Below are 17,909 nucleotides of genomic sequence, written 5' to 3' on the forward strand. Positions count from 1 at the left end.
TTTTGCAGATTTTTGAGTATATCTTTTCATAGGAAAGCATTACAGAAATTTCACTTTGACACAATGATTAGTGACCTTTTAACAACATATTTAACCGCTTAAATTTCTTGTTCACTCAGAAAAAAACTAAATACAGCCAATAATGTTTGAACATGTACTCACAAAAGTGAGTACACCCCAGATTAAAATCCGGTAGAGAAGGGGCTGTGTTGGCTCGAATCGTCTCGAATTGAAACGAAATGAAAAGGGATGAAAAGGGAGGTAATCAGTGTGCGTTTCAACCTTTCTTTGCATTGAACTTTTACATTTTGAGTCTGCATCTGGCTTAAATAGATTGGTGTGAGATTTGAATGCAATCCTATGGAGAATATCAGGATCTGCTTCAGTAGTCACAGTGCATGATGACATGCATGTTTCTTTTAGGTGTATTTCAGATTGCCATGTTTATCTTGGTCTCAAGAGAGATGAACAGACCAAGGATATGGATCACTGGAACCATGTCGTGTGATCTGAAGAGACCAAGATAAACAAATATACTTTAGATGGTGTCAAGCATGTGTGGTGGTAAACAAGTGAGTTTTACAAAAAAAGTGTATCCTTACCATAGTCAAGCATGGTAGTGGGACTGACATGGTTTGGGGATGCATGAATGCTGTCAACATTGGCAATCTGAAATACACCTAAAAGAAACATGCATGTCATCATGCACTGTGACTACTGAAGCAGATCCTGATATTCTCCATAGGATTGCATTCAAATCTCACACCAATCTATTTAAGCCAGATGCAGACTCAAAATGTAAAAGTTCAATGCAAAGAAAGGTTGAAACGCACACAGTTTTTTTCTGAGTGAACAAGAAATTTAAGCGGTTAAATATGTTGTTAAAAGGTCACTAATCATTGTGTCAAAGTGAAATTTCTGTAATGCTTTCCTATGAAAAGATATACTCAAAAATCAGCAAAACTGTGAGAAGTGTACTCACTTTCGTGACATACTGTAGCTTATTACATTTCAAAAGTAACCTCACCAACCCTGTGTAGGCCTATGTAATATTTATTTCATGTGTGTAGATTTGTAAACATGCTGAATAGGATCAAAGGGTTTCAGGAAATTATGGATTTAACCTGTGATCACATTGTTGAAACTGGGCCCATAGGGCTTATTGCTGGTCTTATTGGAGATGTCCAGAAATAAGACAACGGTGCTGTTGTAGCTTGGTTAGTGCAGCCCTCAAATATTATAAGGCACCAAACAATAAACCAGCCTTCACTGTTGTGACTTGTGCAAATATTGCATTCGTGTAGGCCCTACACAATGATGGCACATTCAAGTGTAATGTAGCCTAATTTAGATAGTGTCCATAACGTAACCAATAGCCTGTAGACAACGGTAGGCTATACTCATACATTAGATTACATTACATTGCTCTTCTTAGCTGACGCCTTTTACAGACGGGAATGAAGAAACTAATGATTCATTGTAAATATTTTGTCCAAGTATAATGTAGGCCTAGTTATTTGCTTGTGAAATGTGTATGTTTAATTTTCCCCCATGTAAACGTTTTCGAGGTAGGCTATGCCCTGTTCATCAGGAAGTCTCGTACAGCTGGTATGAATGGGGAAAAGGTAGGCCTAATTAGTTGAGCGTAAATGTAGGCTATGTTGACAAAAAATGGTTTAACTATTAATTTTTCAGGGTAAGTAAATGACTAACATTTTGTAACAAACCAGGATTAAACAAAAACAAAAAACTCCGGTGGTCAAATATGTCAATTTATGCGGATTTAATCCCGCATGTTGGCTTGGTTCCGATAGACGTTCATTCATTTCAAAGCAGCGCTCCGCGGCGCTTCCCATGTTCCAAGATGGCGGCCTGTTTGACGCAAGCGTTCCTATTGACCGCTCCATTCATGGGCCATTCTATTGTATTATTTCTATGCTGCCGGACGGCTAGCCCAAGGGGCTGGAATATAATCCGCGCATGCGCGAGTTCTGAGGTACACTTATATCAAAACTTCATCACGTGAGTATGCCGCGCTACTGTACACAGTATATAAGTCCCAGCGCGGCATACTTCGTCCTCTTTAATCCCTCACGCGATCTGATAAGGTACGAATTGATACTGGTAACGAGGTGCCTACTGGCAGTTAGCTGTCCGAGAGCTGGTGACTATTGTTGCCTAGGGTGATTAGTGCTGCTACTGGAGTGTGAGACACTTAGTGCCCACCATCTCTTGCACCTCTGCTGGAACCATATCTGGTACCAGGCAGTAACAGTGCTATCAGGTTCATGCCTAAAGTCAAGGTGTGACTGAAATAATAATGATACTTAATGATGAAGTAATAATAATATTAATAATAACATTTATATATTTTAATATAGGTTAAAAAAAAAAAAAAATGATGCCTGGATTCCAGAACTGTTTTAATTGCAACAGTAGAATGCCAGTGAAAGATGGACATACACTGTGTGTGACATGTCTGAGCCCTGATCATGCACTAGCTTTAAGGGCAGGGAGAGCGGTCTCCCCTTCTCATCACATACTCTACTGAGTAAGGTGAATAGGGCTACATGAGATAATACACCATCCTCCCAGGCGTCCACAGACTCAGGTTCGATACCAGCTACTCAACCCTCTCCTCAGCAACTGTCTGAGACCTATGATGTTCTAGCAATAAAATGGCGTCTCTGGTGAAGGGGAATTTGTCCTTGGCATCCGGTCAACAGTGGTTGATGCACCAGCTGGCTGAGCGCCATACAGCGCCACTAGGGCCTGGGCACCTGGCAGCCCCATTAGGGCCCGAGCACCAGGCTGCGCCATCAGGCACAGAGCGCCAGATGGCCCCTTCAGTGCAGCCTGCAAGGGTGTCACCACAGCAGCTGTCCCCACAAGGTGCTGATAATAGTGTGGAGCTGCTATGAGTGCAAGCATCCGATAACCTTGATGCTGGATACATAGATGGCTTAATATCTCCCCATCATTCTGATTTGAGCTCAGACCTCTTCCCCCGGACTTTGTCAGGGAAATGACGACTGTGTGGGAGCAACCAGAGGCGGCTACCCCTATGCGACAGTGGGCACAGTTTGCCAACATCCACGGAGCAGATAACGTTGGTTTTTGGCAACTATTTTGCGATGGATGACTATTGCTGCTCTCGTCCTCCCTCCTACAGCTCTTGTGGGGAAGGTGGCCCTGCCGCACGTTTTCTCCCACACTCAATTGGAGGTGTGGGAAATGTGTTCTCCCAGTTCTTGGGTTGTTTCAACGGTAAGGTTTGGTTACCGGCTACAGTTCAGGCGCCGCCCACCCATGTTCAAGGGTGTTCTTGTTTCTCATCAGCCAGACCCAGAGCGGCAGCTGGCCTTACAGAGGAGATAAATACTCTGTTAAGGAAAGGAGCAATAAGGGAGTTAAGTCGCAACGAACGGCGGAGTGGCTTTTATTTGAGCTACTTCCTAGTTCCGAAACTAGATGGTGGATTCCGTGCAATACTGGACCTAAGGCCACTAAACCAGTATTTACGCCCGTTGCATTTCAAATGCTGTCACTGACCCAAATCTGTCAATCGATTCAGTGCGGGGATTGGTTCACGAGTATAGGCTTCAGAGGTGCCTATTTCCACATTGTAGTCCACCCTGCTCATCGCCAGTTTCTCCGATTGCGTTAGAGGACAGAACTTTCGAGTTCAACGTCCTTCCCTTCGGCCTATCCCATTCACAAAATACATGGACACAGCCTTGAGCCCGCTGTGTCAGAGGGGCGTCAGAGTCAATTATCTATCTCAATTACGACTGGTTAAAATGTTCCCAGTAGAGTCAGCAGGCAGGGCAGGACACAGCAATGGTAATGGAATACTTACAAATGTTGGGCCTGTCTCTCAATTCAGACAAGAGCCAACTGCCTCCCTCACAACAAATCACCTTCCTTGGAGTGAAACTGGACTCTGACGATGGTGGCATGTCTCTCGGATCAGGAGGTTATTGCCCTGAAACAATGCCGGTCACAGTTCATGGGACGGAGGAATGTGCATGCTCACCAGTGTCAGAGGCTGCTGGGCCTCATGGCTGCTGCATCCTAGGTGGTACGCCTTGGCCTTCTAGATATGGGTCCAGTGCAAAGTGGTACCTGCCCAAGTACACCCAGTACTGGACAGGGGAAAATCTGTCCCTCTGCCACCTGTGTGCCTATGAGCCCTCCAATAGTGGGCCATACCCCAGAATTTGTGCAGAGGTGTACGACTAGGCAGAATCTACCAGCGCAAAGTTCTGACCACAGACGCATCGCTGTCAGGCTGGAGGGCAGTCTTGAATGATGTAGGAGCCAGAGGAGTGTTGGAAAACTGTCCACATAAATATTCTCGAGTTGAGACTGATATATCTTGCCCTCCGGCACTTTTTGCCAGTACTCCAGAACAAGAGTGTCTTAATTCGAACAGACAACATGTCGGCCATAGCATATGTGACCGCCAGGGAGGCCTGAGGTCCCAGGCGTTACGCAACATGGCCCGGGAACTCCTCCTCTAAGCAGGCACTCGACTCCACTCGATCAGAGCAGTGCAACTGCCGGGCACTCTGAACACAGCAGCATACCTGCTGTCAAGGGGTAAGCCACACCCAAGTGAATGGCGATTGCACCCGGAAACAATGCATCTGATCTGGGTTCATTTTGGGAAGGCACACAGCAATCTTTTCGCCTCAAGGGAGTCGACCCACTGTCCACTCTGGTTTTCCTTAAACCAAGACGACGCACCACTGGGGGTGGACGATCTTCCCCCCTCTCTCCATGATTCCTGGAGAAGACCAGGAAGGAGAACCTGAGAGTTGTCTTATTGGCTCCATTTCGCCCCCATGTGCCATGGTTTGCAGAGATTCAGATCCTCCTCTCGAGTACCCCATGGCAACTCCCATTGCGCAAGGGGAGAGTTGTGGCACCTGACACCAGCCGCCCTAAATTTGTGGGTCTGGCCGTTAGAAGGGACACCCTCCTCGCTCGGGGGTTGTTATTCTCAGTTACAAGAACCTTGCAGTGTGCTAGGGCCCCATCGACAAGAGCTGTGTACTCTTAAAGATGGGCAGCCTTCAAAGCATGGTGCGAACAGTGGCATGAGTGCCCCCGGTCCTGCCCTCTAGCTTCAGTCCTGGAATTCTTGCAAAAGAAACTTGGTGAAGGCAAGTCCCCTTCAAAGCTAAAGGTTTTTCTCTCTGCAATATCCGCCTGCCATAAGCGAGTAGATGGCAAAACGCTCGGAGCTAATCCTCTGTCTATCCAATTCATGAGAGGAGCTCAAAGACTGCGCCCAAGGAGGCTTCAATCTGTGCCGCCATGGCAGTTCCACATTGTCCTCAGTGCTCTGGCGAAGCCCCCATTCGAGCCCGTTGGGAGTATCAACCTAAAATGGCTGTCTCAGAAGGCGATTTTTCTTCTCGCCATCACCTCAGCGAAGCGTATTGGAGAGCTACATGCGCTGTCCACTCATCCTGACTGCTTCCATGTTCAGCCAGAAGGCACCGGTGTGGTCCTACGCCCTAATACAGCCTTTATGCCGAAGATTCTTTCAACACAGAATCTCAACCAGGCGATTGTGTTGGACTCCTACCGCCCTCCTAACTCTGAGCCACCTCATGGTCGCTCCTGAAGGGAGTCCTTTTACAAGAGGTTGCCCGGTGGCCTGCTGGGCTTCACCGTCGATCTTCACAAGGTTCTATAACCTCAACATGTTATCTCCCACATCCTTTGGGAATTCGGTTCTAAGCTTGTGACAGATGGTCACATATTCGACTGTGTTTAACTTGAGTTCTGTTAACCAGTCACTCTAGCCCTGTTGGCATGTGGACATTCAATAAGGGTCTTTGACTCTTGCATTGTCCAGTGTCTTTATTCAATTGTCGTATGGTTGTCCGCCGCGACGTTTGGGCATACATATTCCAGCCCCTTGGGCTAGCCGTCTGGCAGCCTTTCTTGAGTGAAACAGAACGTTGGGTTACGGATGTAACCTTGGTTCTGTGAAGGAAAGAAAGGCTGCCAGACTTCGTCGTCGCTCTGGACTTCGCGTTCAGGATTTTTATGAGGACGAAGTATGCCGCGCTGGGACTTATATACTGTGTACAGTAGCGCGGCATACTCACGTGATGAAGTTTTGATATAAGTGTACCTCAGAACTCGCGCATGCGCGGATTATATTCCAGCCCCTTGGGCTAGCCGTCTGGCAGCCTTTCTTTCCTTCACAGAACCAAGGTTACATCCGTAACCCAACGTTTTGCAACTATGGTTTCAAACTAAATGTATTTTTGCTATCTTGTCTTTCTGTAATGGCATGTCACGTCATTATCAAGACAGTTATCCTGAGCTGCCTCTTTGCATAGATGGCTAAGAAAGCGTCTTTCCGTGCTGTTTGTGAATCGCTTGATACACGCTCCCTTTATTGTAATAGCTATGAAACATGGTAGCTTAACTTTGTTGTTGGAGTGTGTCTGATATTTTATAGGGCCTTCGTGAGTTAAATTTTCCTGTGGTGTTCACGGATAGGCTTTTGTATCCATGCAAACACGTTTTGTTCTGGAAAGCATTTAATCATTATGCATGTTTCAATAGCTATCTTCATGGGCGACGCTGTTTGGACGCTCCAAGGCGTAGGCTATTGTACGTAACGTCATCAACCTCTGTTGGAAGCCTAAGCAAGTGGTCACTTGGTTTTGGGAGTGTAAGGAAGAAAACCCCCACTGACATAATGACAATCTTGGGCTCTTTTGATCAGTGTCAAGTTGCATACAGTTAGACAACAACTAGAAACGTTTTGGCGTTGGGAAGGGGGGGGGGGGTGCCATTTAGTAAGCTCACTTACAGTGGGCCTATCTGTGGACTGGAACAATTTGAAGCTGAAACATTTACATTTTATTATTATTGTATATGGTGTCCATTCTGCAGTTTGTGTGTGTGTGTGTGTGTGTGTGTGTGTGTGTGTGTGTGTGTGTGTGTGTGTGTGTGTGTGTGTGTGTGTGTGTGAGAGAGTGAAATATTGCTTTGCTTAACAAGGTGTTTGTATCTGTGGGACCTGTTTTCAGTTTTTGCTTAAGGGAAATGGTATGAATAATTTTATATATGTTGAGATTCACTGGCCAGGAAAATAATCAGGAAAATAGAGTTAGTTGTCCACCTCTCTATCTCCTACCCTCAAACATACTCAGAACTTCACATGCAGGATGAAGGGAACATGAGGGTACACTGCGACTATCTCCCTAAGAGGTTATTGTGAGTAGTGATAAAGCATTTTTTCGTGTGAGCTTTTTAATGTAGGCTATATTATATACGATGTCATAAATACCGATAGGCATTGGTGTCGGGCCCTCAGGCGTCAAAAAGTGCCCGGGCCCTTTTCAGATCCCAGTCCAGCCCTGCACACACACACACTAGGCCTACACACTACACACTACACACACACACACACACACACACACACACCACAGCACCTATACCTACACCTACACCTACTACACCTAGGCCAGTTAATCTAACGTTTGACCTGGGACAAATTGCAATAGTAATCATTTCAAGTCTTTTTTAACCCCTAGGTAAAGGGGTTGGGCAAAATAATGGAAACACTTGTCATTTTAGAGTGGGAAGTTTCATGGCTCAAGACGACCAGTCTGTTGTCCAATCTTCATCAATTCCACATTACACCAGTAAGGTGAAGTGTGAAGATTCTTTTAGCAGGGAAAGAGTACAGTTTTGCTATTTTTTTTGCAATGCACACATTATTATGGGTGACATATCAGAGGTCAAAAAGGAGAAATTCTTGGTGTGCGTGTAACTGTTGCATTTTTGACTGACAGCAAGTCTTTGTTATGTATCAAGAGCCACGGTATCCAAGGTAATGTCTGCATACCACCAAGAAGGATGAACCACATCCAACAGGAGTAACTGTGGATGCAAGAGGACCAGTGGTGGATGGCAGAGTTAGGCCTATGTTTAATGGTTCAAAGTGTGTTTTGCTTGCGCAGTCTTTGGAGATTATCTATATTGTGAAGAAGAGTGGATGTTTGACTGCTCAATCAGTTGCATCCCCCTTTTAATGTCTACATTAATGTTGCAGTCAATAATACAGCCAAAATTACAGACTGGGTATTGTGCTTTTAATGTATATGAACTATTATTTAAATTCCCTTGGAAGATATGTATTCTATTTTGCTCACAAATACACATATTCATGCACACACAGAGTCTTTCTCTCTCTCACACACACACACACACACACACACACACACACACACACACACACACACACACACACACACACACACACACACACACACACACACACACACACACACACACAACTCTCAGCACCTGCAGTGAGCTCCAGCAGCAGCAGTGCAGTCATGTGGAGCCTGTCTGAGGGAGGTTTTTGTACGGCGCTTTATCACTGTGTGAACACCCTTTTACTGTTGATATAGTGGTGACTCTGACAGTAGTAAACTCCTGCATCCTCAGCCTGGACATCACTGATGGTCAGAGTGAAGTCACTGTAATCTCCACTGCCACTGAATCTGGATGGAGTCCCAGACTGGAGTTTTTTTACATAATAGATGAGGAGTTTAGGAGCTGCTCCAGGTTTCTGTTGGTACCAGGATAAATCTGGACTTGACTTCCCTGCATCATTAACATCACTGCTGGTTCTACAGCTCAGAGTGACTGATCCTCCCTGTTGAACAGCTTTCACTGCAGGAGTCTGAGTCACAGTGACCTGTCCATATGACTCTGTAGAGAAGACAAAAACATCATCAACTTCTATCACGCAGAAACATTCCTCCTTTCTAGCTGAATATGAAATGATAATGTTTTACCTGTAAAGGAGGATATAAATATCCAGAAGACCATGAAGATGGGAGTCATGTTGTGTGATGATTTCTCCTCAGTGATGACAAACACAGTCACTATAGAGCTTCTTATAAGAACACACGAGGACATAAATGTCACCAATGAGAGTCGTTATCCACTCATGCAAATCAGCATCTACATGTAAATATTTCCATAGAGCAGCATCCACTATGATGGCTGATTATTTTTTACTGATTAATGTAGTTCACAATAACTCTGACTGCTGGTATTAAAGCAACAATTGCAGTGTTATGGATGAATGCAAAGTACAGTATCCTTTATTTGATTTTCAACATATTTTTAATAGAAAATTGAACAAACTTTTACTCCCAAATCTAAAGACTCAGACACCTCTACTACTTTGCAATACTATTGGGATATCTGCTCAACATGTTGAAGACTCAAGATGTTTGAATGGCCATTGCATGGAGATGGATGTGGGTCTACAGTGTGTACTCTGAGACAGTGTAAGGGAGAGAGTGTAAGGCAATAGAATCTAGACTCAAGACAAAGCTGTTCTCAGATGCTTTCCCCTATCTTAAATTACATATCATTCTTTTATTATTATTTTTTTTTTTTTTTTTTTATGTTTATTCAATTTATTTTATTAAGCGGGCTTGCGGAGCAAGAGCAGAGCTCTTGCAGAGCAAGGCCCGTTTATAGTAATCTCTAAGTCCTGTTTCTTATTATCGTTCTTGTGCAGGGCAGCAGTAAAAATAGAAAATGGATCTCCTCCTAGGCCTTTCGAGATAGAGACACCGTTCAAACACTAAAACGACCGGCTCGGCTTGGAGATCGCGTCTCGTTATAGGCTTCTCCGTGTCTCTTGTCATTTTCCCGTTTTTGGCGATTTTGTGAAAGCCTGGGTCTCCATTGAAAACTATGGTGGAACCTTCATGAACCAAAGTTCCGCCACTCTAGAGATTAGAGTGTAGGAGGCTTTTTCGGTCATAAAACATCAACACTTTCACCTAGAAGTTTAGTTGACGCGTTGTTAGCGAGCTCTATGGGATGTCTCCAAATTGTGAAAGTTTCATCTCCCAACTCCCAATACTTTTTAAATGGCAGGTTTGTAAAAAAAACAGACCTGGCTCTATGGAGAATCCCAGTCTTTGGAAAAGTGCATTTTTCAAGAGATCAGCGCATGTCCCACACGGAGGTCCATTTGTGCCTGAAAAATTTAACCTATAAACTTCATTCAAAGACTGTTAGAGACATCACAAGCATGACTCCGATCTGTGAAAAGGACACGTGCCAACTCCTTTTAGTTTTTTTACAACGATGTTGTAAAGACAAAAAACTCATTCTCATTTTCTCCCCTGTTAAAGGCTCAATACTAACTGTCTTTCAGTCAATCACAACAGGTGCAGCCAGTGAAGGATTCCATTTCAACTGTCACTGTCTCAAGATTCCATTCTTAACGAGCAGGTGCGAGCAAGCATTCTAGAAGTCCATTGTTCAGCTCTGCAATGCAATGTAATATAGTCTTGCTGGACTATGCATGACAATTAGCTGCTTGGCTTAGTGGTAATGCATGCTGCTGCATTAGAGATATGGAGGTTGAGGGTTCGAAACCCACATGAAGCAATGTTGATTTTCTAAATTATATCATATGCAGCGTTCCTTGGTCGACTTAAAATACCATACATGTATATCATTTAGTATGGATGGCAAATGTGCTGAATTACAGATATTGAGGTTGGGGGTTCGAAACCCAGTCAAAGCCATGTTGATTTTCAAAATTACATCATATGCAGTGTTCCTTGGCCAACTTAAAGTGCCATGTATGTCATTTAGTATGCATGGCAAATGTGCTGGATTACAGATATGGAGGTTGGGGGTTCGAATCCCAGTCAAAGCCATGTTGATTTTCAAAAGTATATCATATGCAGTGTTCCTTGGCCAACTTAAAATGCCATGTATGTCATTTAGTATGAATGGCAAATGTGCTGAATTAGGGATATGGGGGTTGGAGGTTCGAACCCCAGTCGAAGCCATGTTGATTTTCAAAATGATATCATATGCAGTGTTCCTTAGACAACTTCAAATATCATGTATCGTATGTCATTTAATATCAATGGCAAAGGGGTTGGATTACAGATATGGAGGTTGTGAGTTCTAATCCCGCTCGAAGCCATGTCGATTTTCAAAATTATATCATATGCAGTGTTCCTTAGCCAACTTAAAATACCATGTATGTCATTTAGTATATCCCCAAAACGCAGAGCTACAGCACTTTCAAGATGGCTGAATCCAAGATGGCTGAATTGTTTGGCCCATAACTTCTGACTGGGTGGATGGATTTTTCCCAACATTTCTTTTAGCTTTGTTTTCTCAATAGTACTTTTTTTCATCTCTGCCCCAAAAGGCAAGCCCGCTTCCAGCATTTTCTGTGAGAATGCATTTCTAGTTTTATTATTACTATCATTTTATCTTATGTTTTATCTTAATGTTTTAAATGTTTTTTGACTCTAATTCATTTCCTTCTTTCTTCCCTGTTTCCTTTCATTTACATTTGTTAACTTTGTGAAGCACATTGAGTTGCACCTGTGTATGAAATGCGCTATATAAATAAACTTGCCTTGCCTTGCCTTGCCTAAGAGGGGATGGAAGCTGCTTATGGAAGGGGACCCAGTGTCTTGAGGGTCTTATGGGAAGTGTCTTATGTAACATGACATGCAATGGACCATGTGAGGTGCAGCAGTGCTGGAGAATGTGAAATATAATGGGACACAAAGCCCAATACCATTACAAGCAGTTATTATTTCATCATGAATGTAATCCAATAATCCAGAGAAGCCTATTGGAGGCACAGCGGACACACTCAGGCAAACCAGTGCAGAGAGAGTCATGTCTGTTACAGGAACACATCATTCTGGGATATGTGAACTACCTCAAATGTGGCTGGAGTATTCATTCTGAGTATTTCAATAGAAATATTATTATAATGATTGTTATTAATGAAATGTTATTCATATATGCATGTATTACTGTATTTAAATACTCATATGTGTTACGATGCACCGTTGGTAATACAGTATATGCATTGGTTAGGAATGCTGTATCACAAATGTCTTGAATAAACACACACACACACACACACACACACACACACACACACACACACACACACACACACACACACACACACGCACACACACACACACACGCACAAGCACACTAAAGCACAGCACTTGCAGTGAGCTCCAGCAGCAGCAGTGCAGTCATGTGGAGCCTGACTGAGGGAGGTTTTTGTACGGCGCTTTATCACTGTGTGAACACCCATTTACTGTTGGGATAGTGGAGACTCTGACAGTAGTAAACTCCTACACTGCCTCCTACGCCGACACTGTTGTTGTCCCAGACTGTCCCACACACACACACAGGTCCGTCGATAGCTTTGGTTGGGCCCGGGACAAAGTCATCTGAAAGGGCCCCAGTCCCACTGCATAGAATGTAATGAGGATCCAAGTCTGGGGCCCCTCTCTCCCTGGGCCCAGGAAAAGTGATTCCTTTTGACCCCCCTTGTCAGCTTCCCTGCACACACACACACACACACACATGTGCACACGCCGCCCACTTATGCGCCCACACACACATGCCCGACCCCCCAACCCCACCCCCACCCCCACACACACACACACACACACACACACCACTGCACCAGCTGCAGTTAGCAGTGCAGTCATGTGGAGCCTGACTGAGGGAGGTTTTTGTACGGCGCTTTATCACTGTGTGAACACCCATTTACTGTTGGAAAAGTGGCCACTCTGACAGTAGTAAACTCCTGCATCCTCAGCCTGGACATCACTGATGGTCAGAGTGAAGTCACTGCCACCATTGGATCCTCCACCAACAAAGCGACTGGGAGTTGATCCAGAGCGGGTGCTTATGCCATACATTAACAGTTTAGGAGCTTCTCCAGGTTTCTGGAGGTACCAGGAGAAGTAGTCACTATAGATGGGGCTGCTGGTCCTGCAGTTGAGTGTGATGGTTTGTCCCACAAGAGCAGCTTTCACTGCTGGAGTCTGAGTCACAGTATACTGGCCTCTGCATACTGAAATTAAATTATAAAAATACAGAACACCACTGATTTGTACAATATCTACAATTGAATGCTTAAATAGTCTACTTTGCTCATTACATTACCTGTAATACAGAGCAGGAGAGTGCAGATGAATGTGATGTTGTTTGTCATTTTCTTCAGATAATGTCCTCTAGAGTTGAGTGCTCCAGTCCTCGTCTCCCTCTCATATAAAGATCTCATTCACACATTTCTCAGTTTGCTAATGCAAATGTTATACCTTCACCACCCATTCCTTCCCACCACAGATTCTCATCCACAGTGTGTTCTCCATCCCCTGGTGGCCATGAGAGGAAATGATGACTAGGCCAACACACTAACATCCAGAGAATTTTATGTTTGAACCGGCTCTGACATCATTAAGAATAAAACTGAGAGGTTATCCAGTCCACAACTGACCTGGACCAAACCTTAGAACCAGTGATGTTTATCACAGGGGGGGCCCATTGTTATAAACTAGACCAGTTAGTTAAAGCCTGCCAATGCTGCATAGCCAGTCAAAATGTCAGAAAAAACAATGCTGTCTAAAACCGAACATGATAGAGACCATGGCCTCACTTTTTGATATTTGAGTGTGTGTCAGGAAGGCATGGAATTTTAATTAGAAATAGAAAATAAATTCATTTTAATGGAAAATGATAAGGACCTCATCAATCCTAAAATCATCCATGAGCATCCAGAATATTAAATAATTTACTAAGCTGTTTCACTACTACTTGCTGCTGCATGTTCAACTGCCTGTAACGGCACAGTCTCACAGTCAGGCCCAGTGTAGCATGAAGAGGTTTTTGTACGGCACCTCTATGAGTCTGTATCACTGTGGTGGACTTTCGGGGGCGGCAGCAGACTTGAAGTTGGAGGTGAGTTAACTGCTTTCAATACTTATAACCAAATTTAGATTTCAGGTTTCAATGTTTCAATGTTCATGTGACAATGGAGTGGGCTTTTATGCTGTGGTGAAATGATATAATTGCGTGAGCTTATGTCATTTTATAAGTCTGTTATAGGGTGATGAACAACTGGACTTAAATTTGTTGTGTTTCTCAGATTTGTTTGCGTTTTAGGGCATACAGTGACCTTTCTAGTTAGTGAAATCATGTGTTTCCTGGGGTTATTAAAATGTGAGGGTGATTCACTTCATAGACTGTGCTGCAATGTTTTTTTTCACAGCTGCTAATACTAGAACTACACAGCAGTAGTCGATGTGAGAGTCAACTGAATGGTTATAGCTTTTTTATTAGTTGGTGTATATTGTTTTGAGGGGGACGGAGAAGTTTTCATTGACGATACAAGATTTCTACTACGGTTAATTTACATTGCACTTTTGAGCACATCAGCATGAGCACTTTATGGGGGTAGTGAGATACTCTTAGCATGGGGTATTAAAATGTGTAGCATTGTAAAGCTTTTCAACTTCACACATTGTTTTATGACATATGCATCATGAGTTGCATAATGGTTGGACACTTATATAGACCTCCTTGGTTGGACATAATGGTTAAATTTTGTTTTATTGCATGAGATATAGTCTGTGATAATGTATGCATTTATATGTAATTAATGCTCATCAACACTATTGATCTGGTGTACTGGCTGAAAAAATATTCTTGTGCTTCGTTATTATTCTGGTTTTGATGTGTGTCATCTCATCACCTTGTTATCTCGCTTTGTGCCCCTTGTCTTTATTCCGCAGGTGACACCACTCCCAAGCTGACAGTGCTGCCCCCCCTGGACACCAGTGGGAGTTCGGCCACGCTCATGTGCCTGGCTAACGGAGGCTTCCCGTCCGACTGGAGCCTGAGCTGGTCTGTAGCGGGGAGCAGCAGGAGCGGGGAGACCAGTCTCTGGGCCCCACAGAAGGACGGCCTGTACAGCTGGAGCAGCACCCTGACCCTCCCTCTCCAGGAGTGGACCCAGGACGTCCCAGTGACCTGCCAGGCAACACGGGGCTCCCAGACTGTCACCAAGATCCTGAAGAAATCAGACTGCTCCTAGGCTCTGCTTTAATGTCATTATGCCATCAGTCTGATTTAGAGTGTGGCTGATAGGGACTCTTCCCCTCTTCCTCTCTCTATGTGTTTGCAGCACTGAGTGTTTTTTTTAATCATCTCTTTGTTATTCTTTCATATCATTTGAGATTCTGAAGAGCATAATGCTTTGTGGTTTTCTAGCATTTTGAGTACTACTTAATAAAAAAAACTTTACTTTACACTTCCTGTTGTCATTGTTTTTGTCTTTAAAGGTGACGTATTTTCACGTTTCTTTCATCTTTGGTCGAAAGAAGTACCAAGAAGTAGCAGGGTTTTTTTTAAAATTCACATGACATTAAGACAATGCATAGACAATGTAAGATGTGTCATTTGCATTATGATACTTCTGCATGCTTGCTTCATAACATTAAGTTCTACTTCTATGATACATGATTCCATACACACAAGTTGTCTATCTTTCTCTAAAAAGTCATGGTACTAATGCCGCCTTTTTGATACCTTGTGGGAACATCTGCCAGTAGTGCTACTCTATTCTGGGATTAGAAGAACCACTCAAGCCTGGCAATGCAAATACTAGTTTCCCCCACAGAGTGCACCGTGTCCTGGGTTACACCTACACCCACAAACTGCCCTGAGACACATGTGCTCAGTCACACTGTTTCATTTTCCCACAGTTTAACTCACGCTCACGCTCACACACACACACACACACACACGCACGCACGCACGCACGCACGCACACACACGCACACACACACACACACACACACACACACACACACACACACACACACACACACACACACACACACACACTTCCCTTCCCAATGCTTAATGTGTTTTGGGGGAGACCATTCCCAATATTTTCCCAATATTCCCAATATTATATATTTCCCATACAAATTTGCTACTTGTGTATTTACCCACATATTGCATGTTGCTGATTATGCCCTCTTCCCTGGCACCTCCATGCTTGTACAAGTGCAGGGCCCACACAAGAGGTGGCATGTTGTTCCTGATATCCTCCACTAGGGGAAGATGCTTGGTCAGGACGAGACCGGACCAGGCACCAAAATGTCATGCTCGATGGACCAGACTGTACCAGACACCATGTGTCATGCAGGGTGTCTATCTACCCCAGAGCCTGTTAGTGTCAACTGTTCACACATGAGCACTTGGAAGTGTTTGTGGTAAGCTAGGCCTGACCCTATTCTTGCAGTAGTGTCATCAAGCGTGACAGGACTTACGCCATTGAACACACTCCTCTGAGGTACGCTCGCTTCATGTGATCAATCCTAGTGTGCATGTGCATTATCATGTGTGTGTGTCCTCTGTCCCCTAAAAAGTCTTCATTTGCTGGATGTCTGCTTTTTAAAAGGTAACGTTCCTGCTTATACTGTCCAAAGATTTCATATATTTTGCTGTGATATATTTTTTAGACATCTTCCACTTTGTGAACAGTTATGGAGTTAACTAGTCCGCATTACACAGCAATTTGTGTAAATTATAATTGGGCACAGTATATCTCCACTCGACTTTCCCATGTTCCCCAAATCCAGAGAGTGCAGCTCTAACCAGGGGCGGTTCTACCATTGGGCAAGGTCGGGTAATTGCCCGGGGCCCCGTCATTTTCGGGGCCCCGTCAAGTCCAGGAAATATGAGATCACTACCTCTCGAGGGGCCCCAGAATTGGAAATGCGGGGCCCCCATACCGTGAATACAATAACAGAGCACTCCGGTAATACTAACTGCACCTTAAGTGTTAATATCTCTTAGTGTGTTAGTACAATTTGAAGGAGCTACAATGGATACCTATGCACCGTGACAAACTTCACCACGACGGTGGGAGTTTTCAGTAGGCCTACTTCACCAGTCACCAAGCAATGTAGTGGTACTTTTAATTTTAGTTCCATAGCTGTAGCTCATTACATGGGTGGTAAACGTATATAAACAATTGTTTTACGTAAAATAAAAGAGCAATGTACGTTGTATTTTTAAAAGAAAAAAAAGAAAAACATTGCGGTTTGGAATTGTGGGATACATTATATCGTACGCTCTCATTGGCTGTACGCAAACAGAGCGCGGTGACGTCCACTACCAGAGTCATGAGAGAGATTTTAGAATGAGAGGGGACATATGGCGGCCATCTTGGTGACGCCTCCGGGGTGCTATTTCGCGATTAAGTAGACCAGATCTGAGAGTCAATGGGAAAAATGAATGGGGAAACTGAGTATAGGACGGAGGGGAACCCAGCCGTTGTGAAAACCATATGGTTGAAACGACCGTGAAAAACTGATCAATCTAGACTACTTGGTTGTGTCATACGAGTCAAAATAAAGCTTTTTGAGCCACTTTTCTCACGGTTTTTTTGACAGAGCGCAGGCGCAGTAGTTCCATAACAGCACGAGAGCAACGGCTTTTCACAACTGAGCATGTGCATAATTTCGCGTGCGCCGATGCAGCCAGATGATTGGATCACTGGCAACGCAGCTCGGCAGGCACATTGGCTCTTGTTACCAGAAAGGCGGGAGATGTGCGGGTAGACGCCATATTTGTGTTACGAATCTTCACCGTTAATTTCTATGTACATGTCCTATCTCCCCTTACTAGAATATTTCTGTCTATAGGAAAGAGTTGTGTATATCCCATTGGCATACGTGGGTAAGGGGCGGGGTCTATTTTCCGTGTCATGGCTCCTCCCTGTAGACTTCAAGAAGTTCCATATCCGGAAGTGGGCTCCGTAGACTTTCGTTTGACTGTCGACACCTTTCTCGGTAAGTTGATAAATGGGAGAACAAATCGAAATGTTTTCTGTGTTTCAGTATCCGTTGTCTAAAGTATAGCCTTCAATTATGTAATTGCATGTGGTTTGCATGAAAATTGCGATGTCGATGTTAAAGACGAACGCTGTTTAGGAATGAATAACCACTTCTGGTAGCTTAAGTTAGCATAGCGGCTTG

The 17,909-nt window shown here is 44.0% G+C and overlaps 1 gene segment (V, D, J or C); it reads left to right on the forward strand.

The window, feature by feature from the left end:
* Positions 1–12,834: 12,834 nt before the first annotated feature.
* On the forward strand, positions 12,835–15,038 carry LOC134464813 (Ig lambda chain C region-like). The segment is given in 3 exon segments: positions 12,835–12,867; positions 13,767–13,818; positions 14,652–15,038. Coding segments are annotated over 3 exon segments (387 nt in total).
* The last annotated feature ends 2,871 nt before the right edge of the window (positions 15,039–17,909 follow it).

This window comes from Engraulis encrasicolus, chromosome 15 (assembly GCF_034702125.1).
Source record: "Engraulis encrasicolus isolate BLACKSEA-1 chromosome 15, IST_EnEncr_1.0, whole genome shotgun sequence".
NCBI classification, from domain to species: domain Eukaryota; kingdom Metazoa; phylum Chordata; class Actinopteri; order Clupeiformes; family Engraulidae; genus Engraulis; species Engraulis encrasicolus.